At 38.4% G+C, this 24,146-nt stretch overlaps 1 protein-coding gene across 1 annotated transcript in view; it reads left to right on the forward strand.

The window, feature by feature from the left end:
* The window catches only part of NCKAP5 (NCK associated protein 5), a 380,696-nt gene that overhangs the window by 290,928 nt on the left and 65,622 nt on the right, over positions 1-24,146 (forward strand). Inside the window, exons 9-10 of the mRNA XM_063161631.1 lie at positions 2,049-2,087; positions 7,004-7,123. Of these exons, the coding sequence (XP_063017701.1) occupies positions 2,049-2,087; positions 7,004-7,123 (159 nt within the window). The remainder of the gene's footprint in view (positions 1-2,048; positions 2,088-7,003; positions 7,124-24,146) is intronic.

A 24,146-nucleotide genomic window follows, 5' to 3' on the forward strand; every position in this document is an offset into this window, starting at 1 on the left:
ATTGAGTTCCATGGGAGCTATGGATCACTGGCAGGTACTTCCATTTAGATACCTATCTTCACTCAAAAGCTGGAAAGTTTGTCATAAATGCATCAGCAGGTTCAGGTTTTTTTCCCATTTGGAATATTATGCCATTTACACTCCTCTGTACAATATGTAAAGCTGTAGGAGTAATTTTGTAGGCTATGCTGTTGTGAGTGACTAGTGCACACTTCAAAGAACCTTTTAGTTCTTCCTTGGTAAAGTAACTCTGTGTCAGAAAGTAAAGGAATAATGTATTCTCTATGGTTTGTTCAATTTTCAGGTAGAGCAAACAGCCCTTAAAGTACCTGCCAGGAGGAGCAGTGTCAGTGGAGAGCCTGAGAGCCTGCAGGGCAAGGCACATGGGCTTTCAAACCCCAGCTTGTTTACTTCTGTTGGTTATTACTGTTCTAATATTAGTCTGTGTCTTCTGTTAAATCATGTAGAGAGCTATTCTTTTGGAGCATTGTTCCACAGGCTGCCTGAAGTTTGGGAAAAAGAAATTGATACTAGGCAATTTTATGAGTAGGAACCAAATGTAGCTTTTGTATCTAGCAAAAGTAAATTATTTACAGAAGTGAGTTAGCTGCTGCAGCTCTTTGCTCCCCACAGAGTTTGCATCAGTGTTGGTGGAGGTTTTATTTAATTTGCCAAGAGTAACAGGAATCAATGCAGATTATTTAGTGATACCTACATAAATTTTAACTGTAATTTCTGTTAACCAAAACTAAATCAAAAATCTCTTTTTTCTAAGAGAGGCATCTCTACTTGATCTGCCTAAATGCAGGAGCAAAATGATAAGCCAGCACATTGTGTGATAACATCTGCATATATGGTGTTGAACCTTGAAGTTAGCACCAACAGAAAATCTTACCTCAGTCTTTCTTTCTCTCCCTCCTTCTTCCTCCTCACTCCCCCTGTCCTTGCTGGTAAAGATAAATTAGAAAGGATGTATAAAATAAATAACTTCATAAATTCCCAGTTGAATATATAGTTCTGCTAATCAATGGTGTGTAATCTCATTCAAGTCAATTGTGCTATGTGGGGTGAATACCTCCCAACCACATCTCGATGACAGTAGGTACTTTAATTCTCTGTGCCACTTTATGGTTCCTGCTTGTCATGATAGATGTACCATTTTGTCAATATTTAATCAAGAAACAATTAAACTTCATGAAAACATTCAAGCCTCCATCCTTGACTAGTAAAAATCTGCTCCAGTGAATGCAGTCAATCCATGCTGATGCAGACACCAGCCACATCTAGAACTGTGAGAGTTTATTCTACTGCAAAGAAGAGATGACAGAAGTTAACCAAATGCCCCTCATGTCACACTGCAATTGATACAGTGCACTTTTGCTTATAATGAGGACTAGCACAGAAGTAGTTGATGTGAATTCCATGTATTCGTACTGGTGGTGGTTGTAGATGGCAGGTGGAGTATAAAGCCTCTGGCAATTATGAAACCCATACAGTGAATGTTTATAATAATCTTTTAACTCACTCTGGTCTGATCTGTCCTTAACCCTTTGGGCCTCACATTGGGTGCCAAAACAGGACTGTCATAGTTTTAAGCCCAGATGGAGAGGAAGCACCACACAGCTGCTTGCTCAAATCCAATAGAATGGGGAGAAGAATCAACATAAAACTTGTGTGTTGATATAGGAACATTTTCCTTCCTGGCAACTCCCCCAGTTTATATCACATAATGTTCCGTGGTGTGGAATTTCCCTTTGGCCACTTTGGGTCACCTGTCCCAGCAATGCTCCCTCCCAGCTTCTTTTGTGAACATGGCAGAGCATGAGACAAGATAAACAAATGGTCCTTGACTTAGGATGAACACAACTTAGCAAAAAACCAAAACATCAACACCATTTTCATTCTGAATCCAAAGCACAGCACTGTAACAGCTACTTGAGAGGAAATTACCCTGCCCTAGCTGAAACCAGGACAGGCCACAAAAGAAGGTTGTTTTGCATACACAAACATGATAACATATGTAAATTTGTTTACTTTTTCTCTTTCAGGTGGCTAATCAGGTCGTTCAGGCTCTACTCACTCAAAAGGTAAGTTGTGATTTGAGTGTTTTCAGTGTAACTTAAAGCTTACAGATATTCATTGCTTATTTGAAAGATATGTATATATTCTCAAATAGTATACATTTTTAAACTACATTCACACATTCAGTAAGCAGGGGAAGTACTGCACAGGAAAAATACATGTAGGATAATTGCAAACCTGGCACAATGAAAAGATTCACTGTGGCTTCTACAGAGATCTGTTCTGCATGAAGTCATGTCTGAAATTCCAATTTTCTGAAGTCTTTGAGTTAAACATGATTCCATGATTTCATTCTGTCAGGGAGAGAAAGAGGGAAAGACAAACAAAATATAAAGTTCTTTAACAATAAGCTCTGAGCATTTCAATATTCATGGAATGATTCTTTGTGAGGTCTAGACCACTTGATGGATGTGGCATTATTAAAATGCTTTGGATCATTAAGTTGTAAAAAGATGATTCGGAAAGAGACATAAATGCAGTCTTTTAAAGCAGATAGTGCAAAGGAGAATATAAACTGTCTTGTCTACACTTAATGACAGGACAAGTAATAATGTTCTTAAAATGCAGCACAAAACACAAAGTTAAAATAATCAAACAAACTCTTGCCACATGCACAAAGGTGTTCTAGATGCAAATAGTTTTTGAGCACCAGCTACAAAGCCTCGCTTTATGGGCATCATTCTGCCCAGCAGGGCATCATTCAGAATTCCCTGCAAAGGGAAGACTGGGGGCAGAGGGGACAGGCTGGGTTGAAAGTATCATTGCTCATCCCATGATTTTTACATGTACAACAAAGGTTTTTACCCTGGAACAGGGATACTGCCTTCCAGCACCTGAGGTGATTTGTGCAAGCCACAACATCCAGGGAAGTTGGTCCTGCTGCTGTCTGTGCTCTGCATTTCTGTTTACACGTAGGAGTAGGGTCTGTGCATCATCTGAGGACTGCAGGGCTGTTCCTGTGACACCTGCTAGAAATATAACTTGAGGTATTTTCTAAAAAAATCCCAAATATGTGTTTCAGTACAGTTTAAATGGAAATAGAGGTATTTTTTCATGTTAATATACACAAAAACCTCATACACATTTTGGACTATAAAACCGTATGTGGTGAAATACTCACCAGAGGGTTAATCTCAATTTATTATTCTCTAGTTTGGGAATTTTTTGATGGTTTCCCAAATGGAGAGAGGAGCTTGCTGATTTCCTTTGCAAAGGTGTCAGACATTTTGATGACTACATATTTCCTCAGTAATTAATCCTTCCAAACCCATAGGAACCAAGGAGTTCCTAAGGATACAATAAAAACAGATCCAAATACATTTAATAAAGTGATTTACTTAGGGTTGATGGGATTTAACAGCTGCTTACCTATTACTAAGTAATAACAGCTAATTTAATATCCATAGAAAGAGGAAAGAGGGTACTTTTCTAAATGCTAATGAATATTAAATGTATAGTGCTCCTGACACCGTTCATACAGGTCCTTTTATAAGAAAAGACAGGAACACAATGGTGTACAATAAAGAGGAAATTGCACTCCTCACACCAGTCCCCAAAGGGTAGATATCAGAACCCAAATAGTGGCTGGTAAACAGATAAATCTGCCATCATGCAGCTGAGCAGTGAGGCAGAGTCAGTCATGCCACGGAGAGATAACACCCGTCAGGAGCAGAGCAAGACATGGAGAAAGCTGAGAGCTTTCACAAAAGGGAGAAGAGTGGTTTTGTACAGTAGCACACACTGCGTGGGCTTGGCTGTGAATTTGAAATCATCCCTCAAGGACTAATTTTCACTTAAATGAAGTACAAGCTGTAATGGAAGGAGTAGAGCGCTGTGTGCTTGCCGGGATGTGCAAAGACTGCGATCCCACGGAGAGATTCTGGTGACACAAATTGAGTGAGTAAAGCTTGAGTGATTTGTCAATGTCACTCAATCCTTGAAATGGAATTACAGTCTTAAACGTTCCCTTTTCAAGTATGTAATTTGTTACAATACATATAGAAATTCTCTAACATGAGAGACTTTTTATTTTGATGTGACTGGAGGAACGATGTTAAATTGAATTTGTGCTGAGTTAGCCATGCAGCATAATTTCACAATTTTATGTAGCAAAATTCTATGGATTTCCACCACTTAATAATAGAAAATTTTGCCTCTAGGAAATTTAAGTCAGATATCCCACAAAATTAACTGAGGCAAACCTGTATGCTATAATACTGAAAACATCCATTCTTTCTCTTTCCACTGAAAGACTTGACATATAACATGAGCTGCTTGGACTGCTGAGAACTGGATTTTTTAATTTTATTTTTTTTTCCATGTAAGACCTGAATCCGCAGTTTGAAATTTGAGCTAAACCAGTCAATTGAATAATTTGGTGACTTGTGTATCTACTTCTTGCATTGTAATCTCCTCCATAGGAGTGTATTCAGGAGATGACTTTTTTTACTCTAGGTTCTATTTGAAAACCATATCTCCATTTTCATCAGTTAAATAAAAAAATAATTGAATTAAGCATTAATTAAAGCAGAAAGAAGCATGTTCAGAGGGAGAGCAGTGTTTTTCTGGAACCTCTGCTGAGGGCATTGGATCCCATTTTGGAGAAGAGTGAGTATGGTTCACACTGAAGAGATGAAGCAAGACCACAGAGATGCTCAGATATCACTGTACTGAAACCCTAGGAGTACTTTAAATATTTGGGAGATTGCTACCTTAATAGCTAGTTGTTTTGCCCACAGGAGAGGAATTATATTCTTCAGACATTTGATAGTTGTATTAATTGGTCATTTTAGGACTGCAAGTTTCTAAACTCAGACTTTATTTTATCAGAATACTGCTGCTTTTATGTGCCTCATTTCTCCTCTGGGCTATGTGTGGCATTAGCACTTGCAGGGTTTATAGCATCTGGGTGGGTAATCTACTATCTTATATTTCACTTTTTTACAGAAATTCTGAAGTTTGAAACATAAATCTTATGGTTTTAATACTGTAAGATAGGAAGGTTTTGGGCAGAGGCCTTGCTAAGATTTAATTTCTTTCTACACTGTTAGTTTCTGTGAATCATTTTTCCTGTCCAGTGCCCTTAGTAGTCCTGAAATGTTAAGCACTGTTATAACAGCCAAGGCTCAGCTTTAAATTCTCTGATTTGTGAAAGACAGATAATGATGGGTCTTGATGCTTGCAGTCTCTATTACTAATGGAGATTCTTGTGCAAGACCAGGTATAAGAGGTCTCGCTGACAGGAAGCAAAGCTTCAGGGCTTTAGAAATCATCAGCCTCAAGATTTTTTGAGGGTTGTATTGGAAGGCTCTTGCAATTTCAACTGAACAGCCACTTGACAGCCACCTAAAACAAATGCTATAAAACCATCAGGAGAGAACAACTGCATTCATCCAGTGTTCATATGCATAAAAAATCTGATACATATGCATAAAAAGATGTTTACAGTTTTCTGGGAGTCTCGAGATGAACATATTTTATTGTGTGTTCACCTCTTATAACCTCAGAGCTGGTTAGAGCAGAGACTAGAGCAACTGTAGGCAAGAATTTAAGCTACATCTGAGTAAAATTTTCCCCTCTGACTTGTTTTCTCATCAAGCCAGGTCATCATGTTGCTAATGGTATTGACAGGACAGCATATGGGGGTGCTGAGGCCTGCTTCTCCACCTTCATATGGTGGAAAGTAATATGAGCTAGGCAATACCACAGGGCAGCAAATGGCCTAAATTTAGGTAATGGTAAGTATTTTGGAGATGTAAATTAAAAAACCAAACAAAACAACTAAGATGTGGCTACAGCTTATTATTTTTACATGTAATCTTTATTAGGAGGCTACCTTTCCTGGTTTGTGAAGCTCTCTTACCTCAAAAAGAGAGGGCAGCAGCACAAAATATTGCTGAAAAGCTCAGTGTCTGTACTGTCTCCAAAATCCTCTCTGTAACAGAATCCTGAGTTCCTTCAGGTGACCAGGAAAAGCAGGTTTTACACTGAAGATAGATAGACAGAGATGATAGATAGATAGATAGATAGATAGATAGATAGATAGATAGATAGATAGATAGATAGATAGATAGATAGATAATTAGCTGTATCTGACATTATTGGCTTGACTGGTTTTACACTCCACCTCTGCTTCTAATGGCCAATTTTAGATCTTTTTCATAGAATTATAGAATAGCTTGTATTGGAAAGGACCTTTAAAATCGTCAAGTCCAACCATTAAGCCAGTGGTGCCCAGCCCACCAAACCATGCCCCCAAGTGCCACATCTGCTCAGCTTTTAAATCCCTACAGGGGTGATGACTCCACCTCCCGTTCCAGTGCTTGGTAACCCTATCCATAAGAAATTTTTCCTAATGTACAACCTAAAGCTGTCCTGGAGGCCATTCCAGAGGCCGTTTCCTCTTGTCCTATCAGTTGCTGCTTGGGAGAAGAGACCAGTGCCCATCTGGCTAGAACATCCTTTGAGGGAGTGGTAGAGAGTGAAAAGAGCCTTTTTTTATCCAGGCTAAACATCCCCAGCTCCTTCAGCTGCTCCTCATCAGATTTGTGCCCCAGATCCTTCCCCAGCTCAGTTGGTGTAGCTTATGCATTATACTCATCTCATGCTTATTACAGTATCCATTTATTAATTGCTGCTTTAGGCTTTGTGTCAGCTCCAGGATGGAACACATTGCTAGCAAAGTCATTTTTATGCTAACAGAAAACTCTGAATGGAGGTGCCAGGTAGCTACTGTTCTTCATGACAAGATTTTCTTTAATGTTATAATGGATGATCAGAGGACCAGAGAAAATGAAGTAGCACATTTTTCTGATTTATACTACTTTAAAAGTTGTGTGTTTATTTCTTCTTAATATCATTAGAGTTTTTATGTCCTTCTGTTACCTGCTTTCTAATCTTACTGTTTTTCCTTGTGCTGCAGGGTCTGAGGGAGGAATGCATAAAGCTGAAAATGAGAGTTTTCGATCTGGAACAACAGAATCGAACTTTAAGTGTGCTTTTCCAGCAGAAAGTCAAACCAGCTTCTGACCTCCTCCTTCAGGTAGGAAATGGCCTTTGTAGGAAGCAAGCTATGAGCTTTATATTTCTTAAAATTATAAAATACTTCTCTTCTTTCCAAGGCTGTGTCAGTAAGTGGGAAATGACAGTTGATAGATTTAATATATTAGAAGAATAACTGTTATCTGTACTCTGATCCCATTGAAACTGAAAATGTGTGCCAGTGAGCTCTGATATTGCATGGAAATCTGGAGAGAGGAGCACACCTGCAGAGTAACTTACTTTTTTAGATGATTCTTCTCTATGATAAATGGAATGATATGGGTTCATTATCCCTCTGCAGGGGAGAAGCTCGTATTCCTTAACATCTTGCTCGATGGTGAACAGTGTAATTTCCTGTGAGAAGACAGCCCATTTATTTAACTTTTGCCATATGTGATACTGTCCTGGTTTCAGCTAACTTGCAAGGCTTTGAGTACATCTTCACAGGCTTAGAGTGATTTTTTTGCCAATGTTTTATGGGAGGATGTAGCTGAGAAACCAATTGACCCATGTCTCACTCATTTGCCATTCTGGAATGCTAAGAGATGTTCCAGTATCCTTCTTCATTTGGCAATGTCTGTTATTGTGAATGAACCCATCTCTTTGTCATCCTTTTGCAGAAGAATTGCTTTGCAGAAGTTCCAACAAATCCGACCATGAGCTAGGAGAACAGCAGATGAGAACTAATTAGAACTTGCAGGACGTGTCAGCTACATAAGTGATATTAAATGTGTATCTTAAACCCTCACTGCTCTGCATCTCTAACTCAGAGGAAAATGTGGCTCTTGCTCTGTTGCACAACAGCTGAGGCTGCTGACTCTGCTCAGGGTGGGCTGGGTTTGTGCAGAAACACAGAAACCTAGCAAAAAGATGGATTTTGTGCAGAAACACAGAAACCTAGCACAGGGCTGGGTGTGTGCAGAAACACAGAAACCTAGCACAGGGCTGGGTGTGTGCAGAAACCCAGAAACCTGCACAGAGCTGGGTTTGTGCAGAAACACAGAAACCTAGCACAGAACTGGGTGTGTGCAGAAACACAGAAACCTAGCAAAAAGATGGATTTTGTGCAGAAACACAGAAACCTAGCACAGAGCTGGGTGTGTGCAGAAATACAGAAACCTAGCACAGAGCTGGATTTGTGCAGAAACACAGAAACCTAGCACAGGGCTGGGTTTGTGCAGAAACACAGAAACCTAGCCCAGGTCTGGGTTTGTGCAGACACACATCAGTCTGCTCACAGCTGATGGTAAAGGCAAGGGAATCTGCACACTGAGGGCAAATTTTATACTTACTGAGGAGCTCTAAAGCACAGGCAGGGTGATGCCAGTCACCATCACAGGGATCTGGGTTCCTGAGTTTTCCTCAGGCTCTTGTTCCTCTCTTGCTTTTGTGTTGATTTGAGTGCTGCTAGATCAGGTAGGTCAGGACCTCCTCTATCGCACAGAGGTCTGATTTATAGACATATCTATATATAAATATATTGTATTAATATTAATATTGTATATTATAATTAATATTATATATTACAATTAATGTTTTTTATATATATATGTGTATAAATATATATATATATTTATATATATATATTTATTTATCCATTCACCGTTTTGACACATCCACCACAGCATGGATCTTCATTGCTCTCTTCTGCTTTTGACAGTCTCATCAGCTGCTCCTTCTTCCCAGTTTGGGGTGATTTTTTCTTTCTTTTTCCTGTTTCCAAAGGGTCTGACTCCAGCTGATGTCAGCTTGGGGTTTCTTTGCACAGAAGTCACATGCTGCACATTCATTATTGCAGATGCAGTTCCTATTCTCAGTTCCTTGTGTGGCAACAATAAAACCAGGTTATTCTGGGAATGCTACACAAGCGTTGGATAGCATCTGAAAAGTGGGATCAACACTTTGACTTGAGATCCTTGAGACTGGATTGTGCAGCAGCTCTGAAAAAAAGTTGAAAGAATGAACCTGCACCAGGTGCAATAAAGAACCAAATGATCTAACACATTTCCCTGAGGGATTAAAATTATTTTACATCATTCTTGCACAGTTTGGCAGGAACAAATGTACATAGATTTTCTTTTCCCCCCTTTTCTCTTGATTTGTCATTACTGGCTGAGGACAAAAGGGAATTGAGTTCATTCAGAAAGTCCAGATCTCCCTGGAGCAGAATTTGCTGCTATGTCTGTTCTCTTGCTATATAAGGTTTTAACTCATTAGGTGAAAAAAATCCCAGAGAACAAGTGGCAGTGTATGTAAGAAAAGGAAGAACTTCTGCTAAGACTCTTCATATGTCCCTTTTTAAAAAAAAAAAAAAAAATCCAAACCAAACAGGAAATCTGTGAGTTTCCAGAATTTTAATTATCCTCTAATCATACTCCAGACTTGAATGAATGACATGTAGTCTGTGATCTTGCTGTCTGAAATACAACATCTGAAGAAGGATGTTTTCTTAGGGCTGACACTGAGCAAATACTGTTGTGTGCCTGCATAAAATTAAAGAAAAGTTTGCATTTTGTCTTCTTGGAGGTGCACACAGCCCAGGTTTAGAGCAGGAGGTAAATATTGGTTCAAATGTGTCACTCTACAGAAAATTTATAAATATGTGCTTAAGGACATTCCTGTTGGATCATAACCCCAATCAAGGGAATGGGCAAATTCAGCTAACTGGGGTTGGGGGCATGGGGTGTTCTCACCTTTCCTGTACCCCCTGATACAATACAGTTCAATTTTATTTAATGCTGACCCCATCCTAGGAGTAGCCGCACTCTGCAAAACTGCAAATTTTGAAGAGTGCCGTGGTAGAGGGCACAAGCTAAAAATAAATAATGTTAGCTACTTTTTCTGCATATCAACCCCTGTGATTTCATTGTATATCAGCATAAAATTATTCCATATTTGACATGAGGAGACTCTTGTATTACAGAGTAAGCTTATTTTTAAACTGTAAACATTTTGGCTTCTCAAATTTCAAGAGAAATATAGATTTCTTTTTTTAAGAAAAAATTAAAGGCAAGTGTAGATTTCACCATTGCCCTAGGTTTTTGTGTGTATGATTCCAAACAGATAATTCATGATTGACATGTCTTAGATATCAGATCATTCACTTTTTTTTTTCTAGTGAATGGATTGGTACAAATGTTTTAAATTTGGCCTGCACACCACACCAATTCCACCGTGTTGGTTTTGCTCATGCTTCTCACACAGTTCAAAAGAAACATTCATTTTGCTTGCTACCAATTAAAAAAAAAATTAAATTCATGTAGTACAGTTTCCATGACTGCCCCAGGAATCCTGCACTGTAGAGAAGGTGTTAAAAGCGTTACTTTTTCATGCATTTACAAAAAGTGTAAGTGCTTAGGAAGTTGAAACCCCTAATTTGAAGCAAAATGTGTTGAGTTTGTGATTGTGTGTGTTGCCATGCAAGTTCTCTGCTCCCAGGAATTTTGGTGTGCTTACTGCCTGCAGGGAGGGACACAGATGCTGTCTCATTCCTGTCATGAAAAGATAAGTAATGCAGTCTCTGATGCAAAATTTTAGGAGGATAAAAAGACAATTCAAGCTTTTTTCTCTTCACCTCTGATATTGTAGACAGTTTTAAGAGCTACCCTCTCTCTGTGGGGGCATTCTTTGTAGCTGAAGTGTGTGATTTACAGAGGCAGTGCTAGAATAGATAAATAAGGAGAAGGCTGATTACCTTTTTTTTTCATTATTGTTATTTTGTAATACTCTGAAACAGCTTTTTTTAAAATGATGAAGGCTTGGGAAAGTGTTTTGTGTCAGCACCATCTGAGAAAGAGCAATAGTTATAGTTAAAACCTAGCACAAAAGAGCAGATTCTGCCAAAGCAGCCTTCATTTTCCTCTGTTAATGTGGTTGCTAAAAAGATATTAAATTCTGCCTGTCATAGCAAGAGGGGCTGGGAAAGAAAACCAGGAGCTCCATTTTAGTGACCCACCTTGTTCTTCATCTGCAAGTGGGACAAAGAGCTGGGGATAATAGTCAAAGATTTAAAACTGAGTAGAGGAAAACCAATTAGAAATGAAGAGAGAAATCTGTGGAAGTGATTTACAGGAGGATGCTGAAAGAAATAAGACAGGGATCAGGGGTTGCCTTCTTATAAATATCCCTCTTTTAAAAAATTTTAATATCATGTAGCTCTGTTTACATAAATTCAAGATGTTTGCTAGATGAATTGTTCCCATGGGAGAAGTCTTGCTTTCACTTTTCACCCAGAAATTTGTTGTCACGAGGATTTTTAATAAACCATGCAGGATTTTTCAGTGGAAAGGGATAAAAAAGTGGCAAGCAGCAAAATTTATTGAGTTGATTTATTTGATTAAGTAAGTAATAAAATTTTCATAGTTGGGAAAGTATAAGATAATATTTCTAATCATAAGATTTACAATATCCCTGATCTTAAACTATATTTTCATTGCCATTTTATTTCCATCATAAAAATTCTACTTTATCAACCCCGGAACCAAGCAGGGAGGTTTCCTGAAGCATTTATTTTCTTCTTGTGTTTCTCTGGCTGAATTACTTATATTTATTACTCATGGACCATCCACACTGCTTAATTTCACACCTAAAATTTTGCCTCAAATTCTACACCACAATGTTGAATTCTCAGGTGGTCAAGGTAAATAATAATTACTTTGTGATGACTGCATTGGTAAAAAACCTGATGTACAAGACAGAGTGTGGCCATGCAGGCTGTGATGGAGCCTTGCACAGCTTAGCAGGAAGGGGTAAATTGCACCAAAGACATTATTATATATGGGAAGGAGAAGAGGGCACTTAAAAGCCCTAAGAGCTGCCAGAAGGAGATGGAATGTCTGGGCTCAGAGCCTGACCTCTGGTGCAGCCATCGTTAGGGATGATGAGGTCTGAACGCAGGAGGTTAAAAGTGAAGTTGCATTGCTTTACAGCAATGAGATCTGTGTAATATCTAAGTGTTTCAGAGAGTAGGTGTGTTTGAGGGTTGGAAATGAAAGCTAAAGGTGTCACACACTGTTAAGGGAACAGTTTTTCAGCATTCCAAGGTACATTTCAGTGTTGCTATATGCTGGGCAGCAGTAGGATTTCCTTCTCACAGAAGTCAGGTGCCTGCAGGCTCTCAGGGGAGCAGGCAGACTCGATACCAAATCAGCAATTTGTTTTTCAAGTTGTGAAAGTCCTGCAGCTGTCCTGCTTATTTGCTTATTTCACATTTATTCCTCTGTATCCATCAGATTGTCAGGGCACTCCTTTCTGCAAATCTTCAGGAAAGTTCCACCTCCACAACAAACTCTGTCCTTTTCTCCTCTGTAAACATATCAACATAAATAAGTTGTGGCAGCATCTGTAGTGAATATTTCCTTACTCAGAAATCAGGACTGGCTTGAAGGAGAAATTAATTCCAGATCTGCTGATTTCTTCAGCAGTAATTAAATAATGCTTGCAAGTTAAGACAATCTCCAGGGCTGTATCAACAGAGAAGAAGGTGATCACTTAAATGTAAAGCATGTTTGAGATATATTAAGTTTAAACTAGTACATTAACCTTTATCCAAGAATTACATTGCTAGCAGAACCCCTTTTAAGAAGTGTAAGAGTGGATTTTATTCTATTTATGGTGCTCAAAAGATTTCAGGCCGTAGCCCTGCTGGATTAATCCTGCAGGTCAAGGCTGCCAAAGTGCACAGTGACAGTCATGGAGATCCTGCCCCAGGGTCTTCATCAACCTCCAGCCTTGCAGCCATGAGAAATTGTAAGAATGCTTCTGTATATCAGGAATCAGGACAGTGATCTAGTATGGAACACTCAATTTTTTTGAGACTTTTAACAACAAATTAAAGAACATTCTTCATGTGAGGATGGTGATGTCATTATTTCCAATCTTGTATTAGCTCAGTAAACTGTTATCTAATTACTGTTTGTTCCATGTCCTCACCAATAATATCTGAGAAGACAGAAATATAAAACTTTGAATGTCTGTATTTCATCTCAGGTTAAATCATCAACATGTAATAATACATTATAAACCATATTTATTACTTGCCCTGTTTGCAGCTCCAAATAGATGCTGGAGAAATATTACAGAGATAATATATTTAGGAGAGCCAATTGGTTAGATAAGTGGGTGACCAAAAAATCAGTGATGAGAGAAAGAAAGGAAACATCCCCCTTATGGAGAAACAACCTCATCTCCTTAAGCCATATAATTTCTAGTTTTGAATGCACAGCAGCAGCAGCACAATACCTGAAAGAATTTGGTGGTGTATCTGACATGCAGCCAGCCCTGGAAGGAGCTCCCAGATAAGCAGGCTGATAAAGGAACACAAAAATGTTTGTTAGAGATGGAGGAATGAAAGGAGAGGTAGGGCAAGATCCCTCACAACAGGTAACAGTGAGAGGGTCAGTGGAGAAAGTATTTTAGTATGAGGAGCTTAGAGCAACCAACCTGATAGTCCTGCTCCATCAGTAATTTGTGTTTTGGTGATTTACCTTCTTGTCAGACTGCTGTCCCTTACTTCAGCAATTCAATTCTTACCAATTTGCTCTCAAACAAAATCAAAGCATTAACTTAAGCTCCCAGGGCATGTAGATCTGATGAGAATGATAATGCAGTTAAGAGAAAATTACCCCCAGCTGCTCAGCATTCCTCTGTCCAAGTATTTTAACTAGCCTGGAGAGGTTCCACAGAAAACCAATGTCAACACGAACATGACATTCTGTGATACAATTTTAAACAGATAAATTTCAGCTACTGAGTCTAAAAATGAGCCATTTCCATTATCCTGATAAAAATAAATTGCTACAGCTGTAGCAAAACCAGCAAATCAAATGAGCAAATAATATTCAGGAAAGCCACAAGTGATCCTTGGTGAAGTATTTATGAATGATTTTGACTGAGGAGAGCAATATTTTTCAAGTTTTGAAGAAATGTGAAGGCATTATTCAAGAGCAAAGAGAGTAAGCACATGTCAGGAGAATGGTGGGGCTGTACTGATGTGACAGGCCTGGACAACAAAAGTGAGATTTTGCTGCCAATTTTTAGACAAGGAAAAATAAGCAACTGACACTGAGTCAACCAACAATTTTTCTTTATTCTATGCATAGATTTTTATTATCAGTGATGAGCCACTTGATGGCAGGAATCCAATATGGCATTTGAAACCCTAAGTAAGTTTGTGGACAGAGTAATTAAGTCCAAGAATATTGTTCATGTTTTTTTCCTTCATTCCAGGTATTACATATGGAAATAAATTTTAAAAAGGAAGGAATTCCACAATAGGAAAGAATATTGCTGTAATCCTTTCCAAACCTGTCCTGTGCTTCCCTCTTAATAAACATTAAAAAGACATGCTTTTTTATTCCACGCAGTTATATTTAACCTATAGTAATGCTGAAATTGTGGCTGCTCTTTCAGCCTGCTCTGTTTGTTAAATATATTAACAAGATTTAATAGCAACTTTCCATGTGAATCCCTCCATAAATGGTCAAGTGTAAGTACAGAGGCTGCTTAGAGACTAGTTGTGAACTTTGTGAAAACTCTGAGTTACTCATATGTTTCTGTTTTGTGTGACCAGCACATCCATGTGCTGTCTGATATGTTTCTGGTTTTGCAGTTTGCAATTTATTTATTTTAATTTATAGTAGTTGTATTTAAGCCTAGAGTCGCTCATTCAAATTTCCGTTCTAAATGGAAAAAAAAAATATCATAGACATTCTGATAGCAAAAATTAGCATGGATTTGTTCCAGTGTTATCACAGTTTGTGATGTGGTACCTACAAGCCACGTGTTACATATAAAAGTGCAAGTTCATATCATCAGGTCAGCTTTTAAAGCCTCCCCCCTTTTGGATTTCATAGTAGAATAAAATAGCAACCTCTGAAAATCCTGCTTAAATGTGTGCTCAAACAACAGGTGTGCAGGTAATTGTTTTCTCATCATCTCAGCATATTTCACACTCTGTAACTCTCAAATGGAATAGCAAAAGAATGTATAAAATTAATTCCAAGATTTAAAGGACTCTGTCTTGTGACAAAATGGGAATCTATTGAAATTCTAAAGAACTACAGAATTATAACCTTTATTATTATAGATCTATGATTTTCCTTTTATCGTGCTAATGGAGCCAAGTATGTAGTTCATTTTTATTTTCTTAAAACTTTGAGATTTAAAGAAAGGATAACTGTGCAAAAGCATATATGAAACAAATAATAGAGGATGATTTTCATCTGTTATTACACTCAATACATATAAAACCGCATTCATATTTTACTTTATTACTGTGGTTTTGTAACTGTTATTTAAGTGCAGTGGCACTTTGAAGATGTGAAGCAATACAGAATCATGGCTCTTTTTACTGAGAAGTAGGTGTGCCAGTAAGTGATCTGCTTCATAACATTTCAACTGTTCAGATTATATCAGGCCAGAGTGAATTGCTAGTAATGTAAAATTACACATTCCATCAAATGAAACAAACTAACATTATGCTAAGTGGGTTGAAGCACATAAGGTTACTCAATAGGTATTTTCTGTTGCCATCTGTTATGGAAAAAAATAATTTTCCTCTGATATACTTTATATTTTTTATACATTCTTACAGATACTGCACATAGAAGAAAGGGTTGATAATTAGAATAAAATGTTACTCATAATGAATCATAAAACACCTAAGGAAGCAACCCCATCTTTTAGTATTGAATTTCACTAATGCTCTCCTTTGTTTCCCAAATGACCTATCTTCTTTAATGATAGTTTGGATACTGGTAAGATTCAAATTCTCATCCAAAGGCCATGGCACTATTGACTAAATCTCTGTTGATTCGCTGAGAATGTGAAATACTGTATTGCAAGATAAAATCAGCACGAGGTGCTCAGTGAAACTGAAGAGTCCATTAGTGCCTTAACTCTTAAATTACCATCTGTAATCTCTCTTGATAAGGACGAGCTGAAAGGAAAAGTTACCTTTGTCATTAAATCTTTAACAATGTGATACTGACAGCCTGGAGTTTTTCTGTATTTTTAGCATCTTCAGACTGCATCCCTGCTCCTTTCTTTCTCTAGATGTGGGCAGCCTGTGTTCCATTAGTCACCAAGCAGTGTCTGGGTGCAGGAAGGGGCAGTGATTTGTCTGTGTCCTGTGTTCATCACAAGGGCATCTTCCACATTATGAATTAAACTCCATCTTACTGCATTAGAAGTATGGAAAACAGACTGCCAAAATAATGGCATCATGAATTGATAGCAGTGCTTTAAAAAAAATCTCAAATATACTCCTACTCTTCAGCTCATCTTTCTGGTATACAATTTCAGAAATGAGCTATTTAATTTTGTAGTGTTTTGGTCCTAAATTTTTATATTCAGTTATATTTTAAAAGCAGAAATGCTCAATCATTTTTTTTAAATTTCTGTTATTTACTATTAACTGTTTTTCTCTAAATAAGCCTTGTGTACTTTTCCTGTACAGTAGATGCAGGCACAGACACAGAACTAGGCACAATTATTATGAATTATAGATGCTGTAAGTGTGAGCATGAATCAGAGATTAGCACTGTGTTTTAGAGGCTCACTTAGATTTATTTGACTAAATGATCTCTAGGAGATCTTGACAATAATTAGAAATATGGGTGTACTCTGCCCTGTCACCTGGTACTTGCTCCTGGGGGAATAACAAATGGATTTAACCTTTCATTTAGGTCTTCAGGTCCTTCATTCACATGGGACCAGACTTTCAAGAGCTCAGGCATTGTGCTGAGCTCTTGTAAAAATCTAGCTACTGCCAAAATGGGAGCTGATCCTTTAGAAATTCCTGTATAATACCTCCTTAAGCTCTGCTTTTATCCACAGTGAGAAAGGGATCAATTCACAAGGGCACAGGTTCCTAGTCAGGGGCTGGCTGGCACAGCTTCTCCTGAGCAGAGACAGCTGCTGAGAGGTTTGCAGCTCTGAACCACCTGAGCCAGAGGCAAAACTCCCAACCTGGGCCAGGAGAGGGGATTTTCCCATGCCATCCCAAGCCAGGCCTAGCCCTAGCTGTGCCAAGGCTGGTTCAGGTCCTAAATAATGCTTGTAGGGTATCGAGCCTTTCCTGCCAGCAGCTGTGCCTGGCATTTTCCATCTCCTGGTGCTCCTGCTGGCTGGGGCAGCAGGAGGGAGGTGCAGATGAGCATGGGCAGTGCAGGCTGTGTCCTCAGGCCATCCATGTCCCCTCCTTGCTGGTACCAGCACCAGCTCTCCCTCCTCACCTGGGCTTCAGCCTTACCTGGCCTGCATGGCCAGCCTGCATGGTGCTGAGGTCATTCCAAGGTTTCTCATCCCTCCAGAGTGGGTTGGTGGGATTCCAGAAGGGTACAGCCAAGGTTTGAGCTGCTTGTTGAGATCATCAGGTCTCCAGGGTTGTGCTGGGTCCTACACAAGGCCTGAGATTTTGGTGTTATCAGGATAACCCTTGAAGAACTTGAAGTGCCATCTGGAGGTCTTGTGGTCAGATTTGGGACTTCCAAGAATGAAATACTGTCACAGACATGTTTTATTAAAAATCCTTTCTTTAAGTTTTTTCCTCCTGAGAAGCTGAGAGGCCTCAGGAACAAATTGTAAACATTGATTATCTGCTGCTGTGGGATGCAACAGGTGGATCTGTGATTGGTCTCAGGTGGTTGTTTGTAATTAATGGCCAATCACAGTCAGCTGGCTCAGACTCTCTGTCTGACCCACAAGCCTTTGTTATTCATTCCTTCTTTTTCTATTCTTAGCTGGCCTTCTGATGAAATCCTTTCTTCTATTCTTTTAGTATAGTTTTAATATAATTTATACAATAAAATAATAAATCAAGCCTTCTGAAACATGGAGTCAGATCCTCATCTCTTCCCTCTTCCTTGGACTCCTGTCAACACTGTCACAAAATCCCACTGGAAATGCATATTTATGACCATCTAGAAGCTTTATTTCTGAAAAGCAGTAGAAGTTTGGGAAGCCTATGGGGTAATTCCTGTCCTGGCAGAAATTCTTTTCTTTTCATTTCAGTAGGAGAAGTGAAGCCAATCATTCCTACCAGCTGGGAATCTACCCACTTATTCTTTCTAAATCATACTTTTAACTAAGTGCTTTGAGGAAAAGGAATAGAATCAAGTACCTTGTATCCAGGTATTCAAGAAAAAAGTCTCTTCTTATTAGAAATTATTCTGTCAGAGACAAAAACAATGCATTAGAGTTGGAGAGAAAATAAGTATGAAAAAAGGCTTAAACTAACAATAAAAGTAGTTCTTGCAACTCTCCTCCTACTTTTAAACTCCTTTCAATCCACATGACATTTCAGCAGTGTTACACACACCAAAAAAGAAAAAAAAAAAGAAAAAAGGAGGGTGGAGGAATGAGGTAACTTTTTAATGCATAATACTGAGGCAAGGAAAATATGGCTTGTTCAACATTAACCTTGACAAATTTGTGCTCTTGTCATTTAAATGAATGAACCTTTCCAGTGCCTAGATTGCTGGACCTTGGAAAACAGCAGTGAGGAAGGATTGTAAAAACAATCCCTATCTCTTTTAAGTTTGGGGGTTTTGGGTTTGTTTTTTTTTTTTTGAGTAAATGAATGATTTCAGTGAAATCCAAATAAGGATGAATCTGCTCACTTGAATCCCCCGTTCACAGCCAATGAACTTCCCTGTGAAACAGAGCTTGCCCTCCTGGCTTGCCAGGTATTGATCTAAACCATCTTCCTGAGCCTTCTCTCTCTCCTTTTCCTCCTGCAGGCAAAAGGTTAGTGTTAGATAATAGTATTAATTTTCCAGACATCTGCACATGTTTTAATAGCCTTTAGAAGGTTTGAAATGGTTTCTGTTTGACCACCACAGGGCTAAAATGCCATTAAGGCTTAGATTGTAGCAATACATAACAATCATAGCCCTGCCGTTCAACATAGCAATAAAAAAGCTAATTTATTTTATCGGAGATTTAAATTAATGTGATGAACTCCTCTCTCAACAGGAGCTGTAACACCACTCTCACTAAAAATACCATGTCCCTGCATCTTTTCAAAACCAGATAAAACACTTGTGACAAACCTTGTGTGTGTATTGTGTGTGCTATTTTGGAGTGTTTGCACGTGTGTTTGTGTGTCCATATAAAACTCCTACTGTTCCTGAGACCATTTCTATTTTTCTGTCATATCTTCATTCTCTTTTCTTCTGTCATCTGGCTCGTAGGCTCAGCAAGAAGAAAGTGATTAATAAGGCAGTCTCCAGAGTTAGCATTGGGGTTTGTTTAACACCTTGAGATCTGGAATTCCCTTGTGGACAGAAATTACTGCTGCTTAGGTAAATTCAGTTGAAAATAGTGTTTAAAACAGACCTATGCATTTAACTAGGACATTTTTTGAAAATCTGTGAAAGAAAAAGACTTCAGACAGTTATCATTTCCAGCTTTATGCCAGAGGAAAGCTTCAGCTTATCCCATTATGGAGTGATAAAGCAGCATCTGATGGCAGCAGCTTCTGTGATAAAATGATCATGGCAGCATTGAGAACGAATCTAATAAGGGAATTGATCTGTAGATTCCAATTCTGGTAGAGCCAACATTGATCAACATAAATGTCAATAAGAAAATCTCACTGAGGTCTGCCTAATTCCTTTAGATTATTTTGGGGCATAGTCAGAAACTGAATGTGAAAATGGATTTTAAACTGTAGGAATTACAAAAGCAACAACCAATGTTATGTTGTGCCTGGAATACCACTGGCTGTCATTGTATGAAATGCTGAAATTAGTGAGTATCTTTTAATCATAAAAGGATTGATAAAGCAATAACTGTTGCAAAAGTGAGCCTTTTCTCCTGTGTTTTTGTATTAAAGCATTTTTTAAATACAGTGAAATAATGAAACACCAGCCCACCTTTTTACTGCTGAAGCATAGATAGCATGTGTAGGACATGCCAGAAAAGATTAATGGAATAGTTCTTCACTGTTGCAGGAATTCGGTATAAAGTTGTTTCCGAGTATAAAGTATAAATTCAGTATAATGTTGTTCTTTCTGGCAACGCTGAAGTGTTAAAAACAAAATGGTTTTGTTTGTGAACAGTGTAACAGCAGCAGGTGTCAGGATGTGCAGAATGTGCCCTTCACTCTTTGGTGCTGCCATAATTCACAGCACCTTCGTGGTGCTGGCCCTCATTTAGCACAGTGGAGCTGACACACTGAGCAGTGCTAGATCAATGGGCAGACATTTAGAAAAATAAGAGACAAAATACAAATATGTACTTAATAAAAGGCTCCTCTCCTGCACATAGTATTGTCACAGCACGGCTGTTTCACCATACTCCAAGGAGTCTTCCATTTGCAAGCTTGTTGAGAACATTTTTTCATTAATTATTCACGTTCTGAGTAGCTGATTACTGGGTCATTGATGTAAACTGTTGACTTTACAGTAATTACAAACCACAGGGAACTTTATACATGCATTTTCCTAAGAAATTAAATTAGCTCATTTTCATATTACTGCAATATTTACAGACTCCTACCATAGTGCTATTAAAATGAGAAAAACACTTTGGAATCTCAGAGCTTGAAAACACCGATAGACATATAAAATGAAAAATGGGATCAGAGGGGATTACTTTGTGTCTTTTAATGTAACTTTTATTTAAAGCAGTTTATAAAAATTAATAAAACTATGGATTTGGAACAGGAGTAAATTTAGCCTTACATTAATGTTGTCAACTCTCTGAAGAATACAGAGAGATTATGCTATTGGTGTTTGTACATCAAATGCCTGCTTAATACCTCCCAATTTATACCCTAGAATATAAGTTTCCTGCCTTTGGAGTTACTTTGGGTCTAATTCACTGAGTTTTGCCATCTCTGGATCTCTCAATAGTAACAGAGAGCTGCAAGCTTGGAAACTCTGCAAACAAATCAAACTTTGTTTTACTTTCTGTGCTGAAATTGCCTTGTTAGCAGGATTTTCTGATGTTGTTTTAGCACCCTAATCTTCCATACACATGTTCCTAGTATCATATTCTTGTACTTTGTCTTGGATGTTGCCTTAGTCTCAATAAACTCACCCAGAGGATTTGCCAGCAAACTGAGAAACCCCTTTTAATTCTGGAGTTGGATTTAAAGTCTTGCATCTTCTGTAAAGGCTTTTTAGAAAAGTGTGCCTAGTAGGGGGGAAAAACAACAAAAACAGATGGAAAACATCAAATTAGAACTTCCATGGAAGTATTTTTATGAGATTAATGGAAAATTTAGATCCACACACTTGAAATTTAAGGGCTAGCTAAAAACTTCTTTTTTTTTTTTTTTTTCAATTTTGTACTAAGAACTCATTTAGCTTACTGAAATGCATTTTAAAGCTAATCCTTTAATATTCACTTATGTACAGCACAACCTCCTATCACCACTGAGCAATGCTGCACTTTTGTGATTGTCTCCTGTATTTTAAAGAGCTGAGGGTAGGATCAATAAAAGCCTCCAACTTTAAGAGTTATCCTGGGGCTCACCTACTGTGTGTTAACCCTTTCCTCCCACCAAAAATACCCTGTAGCAGCAGAGAAATAGAAAATCTCACTGAGTGTCGTGCATTTACAATCAGAAGTTGGATGTTCCTGCCTGTGCAGAGCTTTATTTATAGCTTTAAGAGGTCTAAGTGATGAACATCTAATTACTTTGTATAAGGGAGAAGCATTTTAAACAGTCAAAAGGTGTTAGTTTTTCACTCCAGTTTTAGCCCCAGTCCTGTAAATGGTTAAACATGGTGCAACATTAAGAGAAAGAATAATTTTCATATAATTGTGGGCTGGTTTGTGTTGGAAGTGACCTAAAAGCTCATCTCTTTCCAACCTCCCTGCCATGGACAAGGATACCATTCACTAGACCTGGTTTTCATTTACTAAACAGTGTTAGCCATGAAATTCTGCTTATAGGAAGTGAATACTAGGAAATAATTCTGATTTTTCTACTAAATAGATAACTTCCAGAGCTGAAGATAATTATTAGACTTTTGGTTTTGTGATACCAATTATATACAATAACACATCAGGCATTTCTGTATGTACACAGTGTGTAGTTGCAAATGTATTTCCTATGTTGGTGATTATTAGAATTTAAAAATTGGAAGCATCTTCTTGCAGCTTTCACTTTTGCTTCATATTTGGCTGGTTTTTGTTGACAACCACATGTTCTACTCTCTTTAGAATGCAAAATTTCCATATGTCAAAATAATATATATTCCAAAGTCTTATTTGTCTAAAGGAAAAGTTGATTTCTACTTTTGGAGGTTTTATTATTTTTTACTTAACTATACTTAATTTTCTCCTTAATTCCAGAATGTTTAGTGGATGAGAAGGCCACACTTTGTTTTTTGAACAGTGCATGTTCTACTCAAGATAACTTTTGGTGGGATAGGTGAAGGATGTTCTCATCTCCAGCTGAACCTCCCCTCTGAAATGTATCCAAGCGCTGCAAAAATCAATATTTTGTTTAATGAAAGATTATGCTTCTGCATAAACTAATAATATATAAATATTTTGCCTAATAATATTTTTCCCTTCTGCAGCCTAGTGCCTTTATGGTGCAGTGGAAATGAGAAGGTTTTCCCTGCCAGCCCAATTTCAGTGGCTGGGTACAGAGGGAAGCAGGCCAGAATGTGCCTGCTCAGGTTTGTGATGCCCTGAAAAACAGCAAAGACAGGAGAGGGCCACACGCACCAAACAAACATTTACAGCTCTGGCATGGAGCAGCAGGATGAAAATGTCTCCTCGGTATCTAGAGAGAGAATTTTGTGAATGATAGACTTTGGCTCATGTGAGAGAAGCAAAGCCAATTGATTTGATAGCAATTAACTCATCCAATATTGGAGAGCTGTGTACTCTTTGGCATAATTCATTGAAAATTGTTCTGGCAATGCTGCAGACCATTAGATGTTTAAAAAGGAGATGGGAGCTGATAGATATTCTGCAGAGAGAGAGTCAGGAGGCGCAGTGGTTAGGGGAGTCTCTGTAATATTGCCTTGTGCCAGCAGGTAGAAGCTTTCTTTTATCTTCCTAGAAAGTCTTAATAAGAATGCTGCTGGGGGAGGGGAGCTGGCCTGCTGGCTGATGGATTGGTTATCTGCCTGCCAGATAATTGTATTTCCTATTGCACTTGATAGAATAGGTTTCCACCTAAATTATCAATTGCTTTGTTTTTATTTTTCATGTGGGTTACGGGAGTTAATCTTGGCATTGAACCGCAAAGGGCACTGCCTTTTCTGCATCATCTCACAGGTGAAGGAGGAGCTTTGCTGCTGTTGGGCACAGGCACCTGCAGAGAAGCTCCCTCTGTTCTGCCCTGGCCTCTCAGCACCCCCTTTCTGAAGAGATATGGGTCCAGTCAAGCTAGGATGTAACAAACTTTTCAGTCCACACCTGCCCTGTAGTACTCAGAACAGGATATTTTACAAGAAAGTTGGCCTATTCCGTGCTGCATTCAGTTCCATGTGGATTTTCAGGTCTGCAGCCCAGTGATCCTGATGCTTTTCTGTTTGCAGAAGGGTCCAGGCACTCCCCAGCACCTCTAGTATTGCTCATTTCCCCCTTATCATTGTATAGGGCACCAACAAATGGGGCAGATAGCTTGGACTGATGGTTGTAACTCCTCAGTTTCATAGTGAAGCATTCATTTAAACTGATGTGATCTCTTCCATGGAAGCCATTCTGTGATTCTGTGCAGTGGCTGCCTCTTGTTGCCTTGTGTCCCGATAGCATCAGCAGTGATTTTAATACTGTACAATTTTCAAGGCAGCAGTAACTCCTTGATCTAGTTATGTGACTGTCATCTGAAAATACCCATAAAGGACACAGTACATTTTGTGTATCTGAGAAGAAATCAGAATCAAGATACATAGTTAGCACAATCTGTTACTTGATTTTGAATGCATCATTAATGAGTTTTTTTAACAAATGCTAGAGTTTTCCCCATTCTTTAATTAGACAATGGAGAAGGAAAAAGTAAATGAAAGAGAAACATTTTTTCTTAGGCTTTTCTTTTGTAATTGGATGAC

The sequence above is a fragment of the Melospiza melodia genome, chromosome 8 (assembly GCF_035770615.1).
Source record: "Melospiza melodia melodia isolate bMelMel2 chromosome 8, bMelMel2.pri, whole genome shotgun sequence".
Lineage (NCBI taxonomy): Eukaryota > Metazoa > Chordata > Aves > Passeriformes > Passerellidae > Melospiza > Melospiza melodia.